Source organism: Orycteropus afer, unplaced genomic scaffold, assembly GCF_000298275.1.
Source record: "Orycteropus afer afer isolate SDZICR_OR568_19922 unplaced genomic scaffold, OryAfe1.0 scaffold00172, whole genome shotgun sequence".
Taxonomy (NCBI): domain Eukaryota; kingdom Metazoa; phylum Chordata; class Mammalia; order Tubulidentata; family Orycteropodidae; genus Orycteropus; species Orycteropus afer.
Genome location: NW_006921759.1, coordinates 1720457 through 1734291, shown reverse-complemented (window position 1 = coordinate 1734291; position 13835 = coordinate 1720457). Strand labels below are relative to the sequence as shown.

General features: G+C 42.8%; 1 protein-coding gene across 1 annotated transcript in view; it reads right to left on the bottom strand.

The window, feature by feature from the left end:
- HPSE (heparanase) overlaps window positions 1–11285 on the bottom strand; it is a 78543-nt gene extending 67258 nt beyond the window's left edge. The window contains exon 1 of the mRNA XM_007946806.1: window positions 11056–11285. Within this exon, the coding sequence (XP_007944997.1) occupies window positions 11056–11285 (230 nt within the window). The remainder of the gene's footprint in view (window positions 1–11055) is intronic.
- Window positions 11286–13835: the final 2550 nt, after the last annotated feature.

The window sequence follows — 13835 nt, the reverse complement described above, 5'->3', positions numbered from 1 at the left end:
ATTGAAGGAAATACACCAGTTGTAGGAAATAGTGTGAGCAAAGATTAGAGGGAACAGAGACTATGACCTCACTGAAAAACTAAAGGGTATGCCCCTGAGCCTAAAGATGGGAGCAGGTAGTAAGAGGGAGAGAGTAGGCTAAAGAGGTAAATAGGCTATATCTGGGAGGCCCTGGAAGTGCATGTCTAGGAGTTCCAATTTTATATAAGGGTAATGGGGAGCCATGGAAAGATTTAAAGCAGTAGTGTGACTTGCCTAGACTTTTTAGAAAAAAGTCTCAGACTGCGTTTTGTTTAACTGATTAGAAAGACAGAGACTGGAAGTGGGAGAAAAATGTTAATGTAGGCAGAAATTGATGGACTGGGGTAAGGTAATAGTAGTAGGGCTTGATGGAGAGAAGCAGATAAATTCAAGAGATACGTAGAAGTATAAATGATAGGTTCAATGATTAATTGGATGTTGGAGAGGAGTTAAGGATTACTCTTGGTAAATGTGGTATTATTTGCTGAGATAAAGAAGAGGTGTTAGGTCTGAAATGGGAATGAAGTGGAAAGAGAGGAGATGAGTTCAGTTTTGTAGAATTTGAGATAATGATGGAACATCAAAAGAGATATTTCCATCAGGTAGTTAGCCATTTGAGTCTGGAACTGAGGATACATATCTGACTGGGATATAGATTTGAAGGTCAGTGATTAGGAACCCCTGGCCCACTGGTCCTATGACTGGGTCCTCAAAGAGTCGTACCAGACTAGCCTTGCTCCACTGCCTTTGGCCAGGCAGTAATTCTGGGGCTTGGAATTTCAATTGTATCTACTGACAGAAGAAGCTAAATTAAATTTGTGTAGCCAGTATTGGTAAGCAATTGAGACTAAAAGATTGGTATTCTCTGGGAAGTAGAAGGAAACTAGTACCTGGGTAAAAAGAGCTGTGACATCACAAGATATGCCTGATCTGGGTCAGATGCCTGAGTCCCAAAACCTGGTCCCCTGATGTATGTATTGATTGTACCACTTTGAGGCACTCTCTATCACATTAACCAGTTGCTCTTGAGTGGATCCTGACTCATGGTACCTTCATGTGTGTCAGAGTAGAACTGTGCTCCGTAGGGTTTTGGCTGCTTTTCAGAAGTAGATCACCAGGCCTGTCTTCTGAAGTGCCTCTAGGTGAACTTGAACCTCCAGTTTTTCAGTTGGCAGGTGAGTTACTTGTACCATTCAGAGATGCCTCCATCACATTCCAAAAAAAACCAATCCAGTTACTGTCAAGTTGATTCCAACTTAGGTGACCTCGTATGCTACAGAGAAGAACTGCTTCATAGTGTTTTCTTGGCTTCATTTTTTATGGAAGCATATCATCAAGACTTTCTTCCATTAGGTGTGTTTGAACCACCAACATTTAGGTTAGTAGTTGAGTACAAAGCCACCCAGGGATCTTCCTCCATCACATCACATAACATTCATTCCTCTCTGAAATTAGCTTCTTGTTTGTTTCCTTGCCTCTCCCACTCCCTACTCAAGTTCCAGATAAGAATAGGGACCTTGTCTATCTTGCTCACCAGAGTCTCCCCGGCATCTAGATAACTGCCTGGCACACAGATGGTGCTTAATAAATATTTGTTAACTGAATGAATAAGTGAGTGCAGTCTGACAAAAAAGCAAGTGGAGTCAGACAAAGACTGTTTCTGGAACAAAATTAAAACTCAATGCTATGGTTGGCACCAAACAAAAGGAAATCACATGTTTCAAAGTATTGATATTAAAGAACTTTTTGTTTGTCTCTTTTGCAGTGGAACTTTTTCTTGCTGTGAGAATACACCATTGATGCCCTCTGAAAACCAGATTTACAACTGCAAAAAAAAGTAATTAAAACAATATTGATCAAAGGTGCAATATTTCAATCACATACAGGAAAAAGAAAAGAAAAAAATACCACCATGGAAACAACAAAAGAAAGTATAAAAGCAGAAACAGGTATTCCATTTCTAGAGCTGTTTGTTGGGGGCAGGTGGGGCAGAGGTTATTTTTATTTAAATTTTTTAAAATTTATTTTTTGTGTGTGTGTGTGTATGATTTGGGTGAAATTTTACAGAGCAAATGGGTTTTCCATTCAACAATTCTTACACATTTTGTTTTGTGACACTGATTGCAATCCCCTCAAGATAACAGCATTCTCAATATAGTTATATTTATAATATAAACACTTCTTCCCTGTGTTTACTATTTCCCTTCATCCTTCTTTCCTATCCCTTCCTGCTTTCTAAGCTTTATCTCTGCACAAATGTTGCCATTTTGATTTCTTATCGTTGATTGTTCTAATGAGTACGTACCTCCCTGATGTTTTTGTTTAGCTTTTGGCCTATCATTTTGCTGACAGTTGAGCCATGAGGGTGAGTTCAATCCCAGGCTTGAAAAGTGTATAAGGGCCATAATTTTGGGGGTTCTACTAGTGTCTAAGCTTGGTTTATTTATTTATTTAATGATTTTGAGTTTTGTTCCACTTTTTTCTCCCACTCTATCCTCCTACTGTGATCTTTTTCAGGTGGTCAGCAATGGTAGCTGGGCACCATCTAGTTCTTCTGGTCTCAGGGTCATGAAGGGTGGGGTTCACATGATCCATTAGTTCTTTGGACTAATTATTTCCTTGCTTCTTTGATTTTATTCACTTTTCTTTGCTCCAGATGGGGAGAGACCAATAACTGCACTTTAGATGGCTATTCACAAGCTTTTAAGACCCCAGTCTCTACTCACCAAAGTAGGATGTAGAACATTGTCTTTGTGGACTATGTTATGCCAATTGACATCAGTGTCCTTTGAGACTATAGTTCTCAGGCCCCAGACCTAGCAACTCATTTCCTCAAGATATTTGATAATGGCTAAGATGCAGGTTATTTTTAAGGCACTTGACTGCTAACCAGAAGGCTTGTGGTTTCAAACCCACCAGCCACTCCTCAGAAGGAAGTTTGGGCAATCTATTTCTGTAGTCATACTGCCTTGGAAACCTAAGGAGGAGGGGTCGCTATGAATAGGGTTTGACTCGACAGCAGTGAGTTTGGTTTGGTTTTGGTTTGTGCAAAAATAACTTACTTATTTCTGATACAAAAGCAAGTGTGCTAGGTCCAGCTTGTATCAGCTCATGTCAACTTGTGAACACCAATTATTAATTTTTGAGGACTTTTATGTGCTAGACCTTAAAATATTGGCAGTGCGAAGTCTGTCATGACAGAAGTATTTACACCACAGAAATCAGAACCACCACAAATCAGTCTCCCGCTGGAGCCAACTAAGAACCAGCTGTTGAACATTTCCCAGCATACCATTCTATGAATAGTAACTGAAGTCATAGAAATGGGTAAGATCACTCAGGAGACCATGTGGAGTGAAAAGAAGGTCTAGGTAGGAATTCTAAGGAATATCAACATTTAAAACAAGCCAGAAAAAGACATGGATATTTGTAGAAGTAGGAGAAACCCCAGAAATGGAGTTAACATAGACCCAACCATGCCAAAGGCTGCCAACAGACCAAATGAGATAGGGTTGAAAGTGTTCATTGGATTTATAAAACAAACTAGTCACAGGGACTGGTTTCAATGACACAATGATGGCATCACCATGTGGGTGAAATAAGGAAAGAATGGGTGATAAGGAAGGCTATGATTGGAAGGAGAGAAATAGAGCAGATACAATAGAGGCAGGTATGCAGGGAGGTGTTTGAGATGGGAGATAGTTGAAGATGTTTCTATGCTGAAAGGAAGGAGCCAAAAAGAAGAAACTGGAGATACAGGAGAGAAAAGAGATGATTGATAGAGCAAAGGAAGTAGACGGGCACCAGATCCAGTGCAGAGCTGGTAGAACTGGTCTGAGATGAGAGGAAGGAAGGAAGGTGGACAAAGACATGGCAAGTTTATAGGATGGGTGGCAGGAAGAAAAGAAAGTTCCTGTCTAGTGACTTCATTTTCTTTGGTCAGCAGAAATTTGATCATATGCTAAGAGTGATGGAGGTTGAGGTGGGACTGGAGTTCTGAAGAAAATGGAGAATGATAGAGGTAGGGAAATTAAGAGTTAAGGGATAGCACTAAGGGATAGGGAGCTCTGGTGGTGTAGTGCCTAAGGCATTTGATTGCTAACCAGAAGGCTGGCAGTTCAAACCCACCAGCCACTCCTGGGAAGGAAGGTTGGGAAATCTACTTCCGTAGTGATACTGCCTTGGAGACCCAAGGAGGGGTGGCTATGAGTGGGATCTGGTTTGAGGGCAGTGAGTACTAAGGGTTAAGTAAGTCTGGAGCCAAGAATTTATAGCATAATATCAGTCTATGTGGCTCTGACAGTTTTTCCTCTGAGAACTCAAGAGCCCAGCCATTATCCATGGGGAAGAAATCCCCTTTTTCCCTGGCCTTGCCCTACAGGTGAGAAGAATCTTCAAGAGCAAGCGATCCATGAGCAAGCAGCCCCAGGCATTTCCCGAGCAGGCAGTGGTGTTCCATAGCGGTGGCCTGACAAACTAATTTAACAAGGCATCCATCACACAAGCATCCAAGCCTTTTACTGAAAGCTAGAGTATGTTTCCACAGGAAAAATGGACTTTGTCCTGTGAGCGGGAAGGGCCATTAAAAGGAATGGAAAAAAGAGTGGAAAGAGTAGAGATGGATCTTTCCCAAGGAATGGAAAGACGACCAACTGCCTAATTTATTGCTTTTTTTTTATACTTCCTGAAAGGGGCATTCTTAAGGTGGGGCTGGGCCTCTTGAATGACATGACCCTGATTAATTAGCCAAATCTTACAGGCAGTTAGTTGCAGATGCTAGCTCATTGACCTCTCCAGATATTCTGAGGTCTGTGGTTGTCCTTCTTAACCTTAATTGACCAAATCTCACAGGCAGTTGTGGGAAATTTACAGGTGTTAGCTCATCAGTTCTCTCAAACATTCTGCCTCTCTTTTTCTCCTCCCTTCAGGGCTGCCCTCTGGTGGGCTCCCCTGCTCTGCCTTCCCGCCTAACATTTCTCAGATAACACAGCTATACAGGGTGACCACTAAGAATAGAAATAGAGGTAAACACATAAATGTAGTTTACTGTTATGTATTACAATTTATGAGTGAACAATATTTTCTATTTCTAGAATTTATGGCCATCCTACAGATTCTAAGGAGGAAAAATAATGTAGTTGGACTAAACCATGTTTGAGGTTTTAGTAGGAAGAACAATGGGATGGGGAGTTGAGAATATTATCACAAGTTCATCTGATTAATCAAGAAGTGCAAATCAGATAAGGAAGAAATACAAGAGGAAGCTGGTAGAATGTTTAGTGGAGGTACTTAAAGAACAATGTGGTAGGAACCACAGAGTAAAAGTGCTACTAGGGTAAGGAGTCCAAGAGTGGGTTGTCTGAATTTAAGCTTTCAGCTTTTGAAAGGTTCTCAATGATGAAAAGAGTCAAGGTGTGGCATAGCATCAGGTGGTCGAAGTGTATGCTGGTAAGACATCTCTTAGAAAAGAAATGCTCTGGTTTTTTTGTGCATTTGCTGATTACCATGATGTAAATATTCCCACCATGGCTGATTTCAGGATATTAGTGTGATGTCACTGAATGAGGACCTATGAAGAGATGCAGACATCTTAAAAGCTGGTGCAAGTTGGCTTCAGTTCAACATGGAATGGAAGATCATCAAAAAATGTGAAGGTCAAAAACTGAAAGACAGTCTGTCTAGCTGTATTTGAAGTCATCTAGGATGATGATGGGACTTGAGGGTGGAGAGGTAACTGTGAGATAAATGCCAGTCTCTAATCAATAAGAATTGAGAATGAAGGATCAGAATACAGGGACAAAGAGCATAAGAGCCAGACATGGAGACAGATAGCCTCACAGTGGAGTCATGACAATCCTCTCTAACATGCATCACGTTAGTCTGAATTGAATGTATTTAGGGGCTTTATGTATATTCACTCAGTCATTAAAACAACCCCATGAGGTAGGTGTCATTACCTTCATTTAACAGATGAAGAACCTGAAGCAAAGGGAGGCTAACTAATTTGCCCAAATCATCCCAGCCAAAAGGGATTTGAACTATAGAAATCTGGGGTTTGAGATAGTGAACCATCTGTAGAAGTTGCCCTGGGAAACGTGGAAAGGGTTAGAGTCTAGGAAAATGTACAGACAGCCTCTACTCAGAAGAGCTACAGGGAGAAAGTGTCTAAAGAAAAAAGCCAAGTTTTACTAGGGTAAGTAGGTGGAGAGAATACTGCGTGAGCAGGGTAGGGCCGACCACCAGAGCCCCAGGGGGCCCAGTGGAAGGGTGTGGGAAGGAAAGGAAAGAACTCCATGCAGTGAGGGAGAGGAGCACTTCTGGGGGGTGTTGTAAAAAATGTGAATATAGGGCCTGTGATTGTTCTCAGTTCCTTTCATTTAGGCCATTTATTTCTGTAAGCCATATGCATATGAAGGGCCTGTGGCTCTTTCCAACATTGGTCTCCAAACATGCATTTAACATTGATAATCAGTACTTTTCCAAAAACGAAAAGTAATTTTGTCAATGAAGATGCAGAAATCTGATCATTGTAAATACTTGCTAATAAATATATATTGAATTGGCAAAAAAAAAAAAAAAGATGAACTTTGCTGAAGAAAAATGAGCAAATTGTTAAGAAAAGCAAATGCAACTGCATGCATTATTACTGTTATTGCTGTTAAATAACACCTTTGCTCTGAATACTTATGATCTCTACCCCTGACTCAGGGCTTGCACATAAAACCTTGTTAAATATATTTTGATTGAAATCTAGAGCTACACTATCCAATACAGCAGCCACTGGCCACGTGTGGCTACTGAGCCCTTGAAATGTGGCTAGTCTGGATTGAGATGTACTGTGAGTATAAAAATACACACTGGATTTCAAAGACTTGGGAAAAAAAGTTTTATAGATCTCATAAAACTCACTGCCATCAGGTCGATTTGATTCCTAGTGACCCCTCCTTGGGTTTCCTAAGCGGTATCACTATGGAAATAGATTGCCCAATCTTCCTTCCGAGGAGTGGCTGGTGGATTTGAACCGCCAGGCTTCTGGTTAGCAGTCCTTAGGAGTATACCACCAGAGCTCTCATAGACCTCATAAATAATATTTTACAATTGATTACATGTTGCAGTGATAATATTTTGGCTAGAATTTATTAAGTAAAATATATTATTAAAATTAAGTCCCCCTGTTTCTCTTTACTTCTTTTAAATATGAAAATTTAAAATTACGTATGTGGCTTGCATATGAGGCAAACATTATATTTCTATTGGGCAGCACTGATGTAGAGCCTCCTGTCAGTGAAGAATAAAATGTTTTGGGGACTCTGCACATAGTTTTAGGAAGTATTTTGATTGACTGGTTGATTAGTTGCCTCTGGGAAGAGGGCAAGTTGAAAAGATGCTTGCTTATTTTCAGTCCTAGATTTTTCTGTGATTGACATATAAGCTTTGTGTACTCTATATTCTCTAATTGCAAATGTAAAAAAACCTGTTTGTCATTGTGGGAAGGCAGAATTATGCCATATGATTAAATTCACTCAGGCCACCTTTGAAGTACCTTAGGGATTTAGGCCCTGGTTCTTGCATGCCAATGCTTCTTTTCATTATATTGGTCTCCTCTATTTGTTTCTGGTAGCATAGTGGCTAAGACACTTGCCTGCTAACCAGACGGCTGGCGGTTCAAACCCACCAGCCACTCCTCGGAGGAAGGTTGGGCAATCCTACTTCTGTAGTGATACTGCCTTGGAAACCCAAGGAGGGGTTGCTATGAGTCGGGTTTGACTCGATGGCACATAACAACAACAACAAACATTTGTTTCTGGACAACATTTTTCTACCAGACTCTGCCTTGTTTTCCTTGTTTTCTTTAAAAATTATATAAGGGTTAAATTGGCAAGCGTTGTGTTACATATCCATACAACAGTAAAAAAAAAAAAAAAACTATTCTAATTAAAAAATATAAATCACTTTACTTTCTTTATGTGTGCTAATATCTCTGACATCAAAATGTCTAGGTTCAAACTCCAGCTCCCTCATTTACTAGCTGGAGTATCATCAGCAAGTTATTTCCTGTTCCTGAGCTTCAATTTCTATATTTTAAAAATGGGGATGATAATAGTGTTCATCTCATAGTGTAGTAGCAAAGGTTAAATGAATTAATACTTGGGAGGTGTTTGATACAGCGCCTTGCATATGACAAGGGCTCAATAAGTGTCAGCTATTTTAATTATCATCTCCTTCCTTATTACTTCAGCTTTTATTTGCTCAGCTCTTGCTATCCTTGAATGTAAATTACATCACCTAGCTGGTGGATTTGGGCCGCTGACCATTTTAGCATCTGAGTCCTTATCCATTGCACCATCAGGGCTCCTTACATGGCAGTAGGAGATGAGTTCTTTTTCGAGGTGGTGAGAATGTTGACTGTGGTGATGGTTGCACATTGTTGTTGTTGTTATGTGCAGTCGAGTTGGCCCCGACTCATAGCGACCCCTCCTTGGGTTTCCGAGGTAATATCACTACGGAAGCAGATTGCCCCATCTTCCTTCTGAGGAGTGGCTGGTGGATTTGAACCGCCAGCCTTCTGGTTAGCAGTCAAGTGCCGCCTTAGGCACTATGCTACCAGAGCTCCTATGATTGTACATATCTGTGAATATATTAAAACCATTGACTGGTATACTTTAAATTGGTATGTGAATGGTTATGGCATGTTAATTATATCTCAATATAACTGTTTAAAATTTAATAGATAAATTATGTCACCCAAATATCTTCACCTTTGAGGAACTGTAATAAAAACAGTATCCGTCTCATCCTTGCTACTGTGAACAGATATAAAATTTAGTTGTATCTTCTGACAAAGAAGCTATATATGGTGTTTTCTACTCTGGGCATAGTGCTAAGCATCCCGGGGAGAGGGAGCCTCAGATGAGAAATGGGAAGCTAGGTTTTAGGTGAGGAGAGGGAGCTTCTGCAGCTCTTTGAGATGCAGTCTTCTAGGTGTCTGCTGGGAACATGTGATGTGCTTGCAGATGTTCCTGGGGAGCAAGCCCAGAAGACAGCCTCTGCCCCAGGAAGGGGCCTGAAGAGGGTGTGGAGCCAGCTGGGAGGAAAGTACATATGAATAGAAGTAAACCACATTATCTAGCTGCATGCTATACTCTCTTGGTTTGTTATCTTCTTGTCTTTAAAGAGAGGATTAGATATTAAGGATATTAAGAGACATGCTTGGGGAAAAAAAAACAAACAAACCAAACTCACTGCCATCAAGTCAATTCTGAGTCATAGCAATTTCCTTTGAGTTTCCAAGATGGTAAATCTTTGGAAATAGATTGCCAAACTTCCTTCCAAGGAGTGGCTGGTGGATTTGAATTGCCAGCCTTCTGGTTGGCAGTCAAATGCCTTAGGCACTACGCCACCAGAGCTCCCAAGAGACATGTTTAGGAAGAGCCATTTAAAAATCTATGTTTGGGTCGGGACTGCCAGTCAGCTCATGGGCTTGACTGCAGAGTGATCAGGCCTGCACCCTGAAAGCCAATAAGTTCTTTGGGACTTATTTCTCCAGGGAGGAATGTCAAAATGCCCTTCCTGTAAAGCAGGGAATGGGGGAAGTATATGCTAGCTGCTGTGGCAAAAGAGGACTTGAGTTCTCACATTTCAGTAAATGGATATTACTGAATCCCTCTATTTCCAGTAAGGCACCTCACACTTTTTCTTCTCCCATCACCCTCCACTACTACCAAGTTAGGCCTGGAGTCCCCAGATCTGGAACCCTGTAGAGTATAGCACTTCTCCAGAGAAATCTTCCAGTCCCCATCCTACTGCTGCCTGGTATCAGCTTCCCATCCCTAAAGGAAGAACAAAACTCAAGAACTCCTCTCTTCCAGGAAATTCTCCCTCCACTGCCACAGGACACACGGAACAGGTGAAGAGTTGACAAGTTCTCACTGGATCCCAGAAATTGAGTAATTCATAGTCAATTAGCTTAAATTTTAATTTACACTTGAACACTTACTCTGTCAAACACTGTACTAAGTACTCATAATTTATCTTCTCAAATCCTCACAGCAATCCTATAAGGTAGGTTTTAAAAGTTCCATTCTACCGATGAAGGAATCGAGGCTTGGGGTTGTCAAGCAACCTGTAAGAACCAAGTTGCTCTGCTTTGGCAGAATTGAATATCAAGTCAGGGTGTTATGATTGTAAGCTCTTAACTACTAGGCCACTTTATTTGCAGAATAAATGATGGGAATTAGCAATGGCAGCTAACAGTGTTGGCCCAAGAAGAACATCAATTAGGTGTTGGACAATGGAGAAATTCTCATCTGTCCAGGCTGTTGAGATGTATACATCCCTGGAGGCACACATGGGGCATCTCCCTGCAACCTCCCCATCTTGGGGTCAGCTGGATACAGGGTAGAGGCCATATCCTGCACCAGGTTGGTTCTTCTCAGGTGAGGAGGAAAAAAAAAATCACAGCTGATAAGTCAATGCCATATTTTGCAGTCTCATTTGGAGAATTATCTTTTTATTAGGGCTCTATAAGTCACTGCAATACTCTCCTAGGTTTCATGCATTTAATATGTAGGAGGTTTTGTTGTTGTTGTTTATTTTTTAAAAGGAGTAACGTTTATTTTTCTCTGCAGCCTTTTCCATCTGACGTTTACTTTTTTAATTTTCCTAAGTTCAAAAGACGGAAACCCGGTGCACAAGCTTGTCCCTACAACGACCAGCTAAGTCAAACTGTCACAGCTGCCCAGGTGCACTTGGCCGGGTCCGCCTCCTGCAGGCTGACGCAGGTGGGCTGTTTCTTTCCCAAATCCCCTTAATATCCAGCCCTTGCAGGCGCTCGGCCACCTCTTGCTCTTGAATGAATGAAGGTTGGGGTGCAGCTGTTGCTAGAGAGAGAAAAAGAGGGAGGGAGGCGGGGAGGTTCCCGGGACACTGTTTGAAGTTATTTCAGCTCAAAAGAGTGGAGGGTGGTTGGCATGGGAAGTGGAATGTCAGGAGGACAGAGGAGGAGACAGAAGAGTCCTGGAGGTGGGCGCTTACCCCAGGAAGGTGAGGAATCGCGGATCTGTGGCCAGGTTGGCATCTATGGTGAAGGACAGGAAGGCAGGGCTCACCAAGTGCACCGGCCGCTCGGTGAAGAAGTCCAGCTCCACGGTGTCCTCGGCTTGCGCCTGTCCCGCCAGGGCGCGCGGGCTGAGAGGACAGAGAGGCCCCAGGAGTAGCAGCAGCGGCGGCGGCAGAGGCAGCCGCAGCTTCCAGCGCAGAAGCATCGCGTGTTCACCTGGCTGCCCAACTCGCGAGCTACAGTGACTGAGACTCGAGACCTCGCGCACTTGCTTTCGCCTGGTCACAACGACCTTTTCTCCTAGCCTCCACCCTCCCGCTCCTCCTCACCCCTCCCACTGTCCCTCCACCCCTCCCACTTCTCCTCAGCATCCCTCCCTCAGCTCCCTCTCCTCCCCGCCCCGCCCTAGCCCTGCGGTTACTCCCACTTCCTGGCTGGCTTTCCCCTCAGTGGCAGTCACGTCCACTTACAAAATTACCCACACCCATTTGAAGGTTGCTGAGATGGCAAGGATCCAAGCGCCCAGGGAGACTGGGGAGCAGAAGCCTGGGCAGGGGCGCTGGACATCCCGGATTGGACTTCCAGATGCACAGTGCTCTCTGTGCACTGAAGGGAACGCCAGAGTTTCCCTCTTCCAAGTCCATCCAGGTGGCACCACGTCTCCTCTTCTGAACCTGAACTAATGCCTGCAGTTGAGCATTCTTAGCGTCTTCTCCCATGTGGCTTATAAACACGTTTGTCAATTGGAGCCTGCCAAAACCTGATTGAACCTGTGTCCACTGTATCCCAGGCATTTTACTTTTGCCTGATCCGCTAAAGTACAGTTAGAAAGATATGCAGCACCAAAAATTCCTTATCAAGTTCTCGTGAAACAATTTTTAGTACAGCCTTAAAGTGTCATGTGCTCCAACATCTGAAACCCAGAGACAAAGACAACCTGCATACAGTGTGGGGTGGTAACTGTCTCTTGAATTTGGAGCCTTTGCCAACTTTCCCTGTTATACATTTATCTTTCATTTTTCCTTTGATGCATATGTTGATCTCTAACAAGCACCATACAGTTAGTGCATTTGCAAGCAGTTAGTGTGCTGAGCTGCTAATTGTGCGATTGGAGGTTTGAGTCCACCCAGAAATGCCTTGGAAGAAAGGCGTGGTGATCTATTTCTGAAAAATCAGCTGTTGAAAATTCTGGAGCACAGTTCTACTCTGAAAGATACAGGTTCACTTGAGTCAGAATCAACTCAAAGGCAACTTGATTGGTGAGAGGTGGTGAGAGGCTCTGGTCGTGTAGTGCCTAAGGCATTTGACTGCTAACCAGAAGACTCATGGTTCAAACCCACCAGCACTCTTTGGAAGGAAGATAGGGCAATCTACTTCCATAGTGATACCACCTCAGAAACCCAAGGAGGGATCCCTATGAGTTGGATCCGACTCCAAGGCAGTGAACCTGCATTGTCTCTTAATTCTCACAACAACCCTGCAAAGTGCATATTTATCCTTGTTTTACACATGAGGCATTGACTTGTCTCAGGGTCAGAATTGAGATGTAAACACAATTACACAACCCTAAGCAGATGGCAGGAGCTCTGGTAGCATAGTGCCTAAGGCACTTGACTGCTCACCAGAAGGCTGGCGGTTCAAACCCACCAGCCACTCCTCGGAAGGAAGGTTGGGCAATCCTACTTCCATAGTGATACTGCCTCGGAAACCCAAGGAGGGGTCGCTATGAGTCAGGGCCGACTCATCGGCAAAACAACAACAACAACAACAACAAGCAGATGGCAACCTGCTTCAGCTGAAATGTTACTTCCTCAGGAAGCTTTCCCTGAACCTCAGGTGCTGAAGTCTCCCATTAAACACTCTCATAGCACCTTGAACTTGGTAGCACACAGCACATTTGTTATTATTGTGACTGCTCAATATTAGCATCTTCTGCTGCATTGTAAATTCCATGAAGGCCAAGATGGGGTCTGCCTGGTACTGTCCTAGCCACAGCTCATGAGTGATGACACGAAAACCCTTATATTTTCCCACATGGTGGCAAAAATGGAGGTAGAAAAGCACAAGACTAGACTTTTTTCCACCTTTGATATGACATTGGTCCTATTCCATACCCCATGCCCCTGCCTCCTGGAGTAAAGTCACACCAATTTCTTTCAAATGTGGACCACTGAGATTTTTCTAAATAGTAAATCCTCGTGACATCCTGAGATGAGGGCCAGTGAGTTTCACATGTGAGTTACTAATTTGGAAACTAAGAAAACATAAATGAGGAAGCAAAGAAAAGTGACTTGAACACAATGTGTTCTGAGAGCAGAGTTTCTGGCTCCTGATCCTAAGATGGTTTAGTACTCTTATTAAGAGACATGTAGGGCTTTAAAAAAATGCTGTTGAGTTGATTCTGATTTATATTGAACCGTAGGACACAGTAGAACTGCTCCACAGGGTTTCCAAGGCTGTAATCTTTGCACAGCGGATCACCAGGTGGTTCTCCCTCCCGTAGAGTAGCTGGTGAACTTGAAATGCCCACCTTTCAGTTAGCAGCCAATCACTTAACCATTGCACCACCAGGGTTCTTTATGAGTAAACAGGAGGGAGCAAAATATGGGAATAATAATATAAATAGTCATTTCAGAGGCATTTTACATTTTTATGGGAGCTCTGGTGGCATAGTGCCTAAGGCATTTGACTGCTAACCAGAAGGCTGGCGGTTCAAACCCACCAGCCACTCCTTGGAGGGAAGGTTGGGCAATCT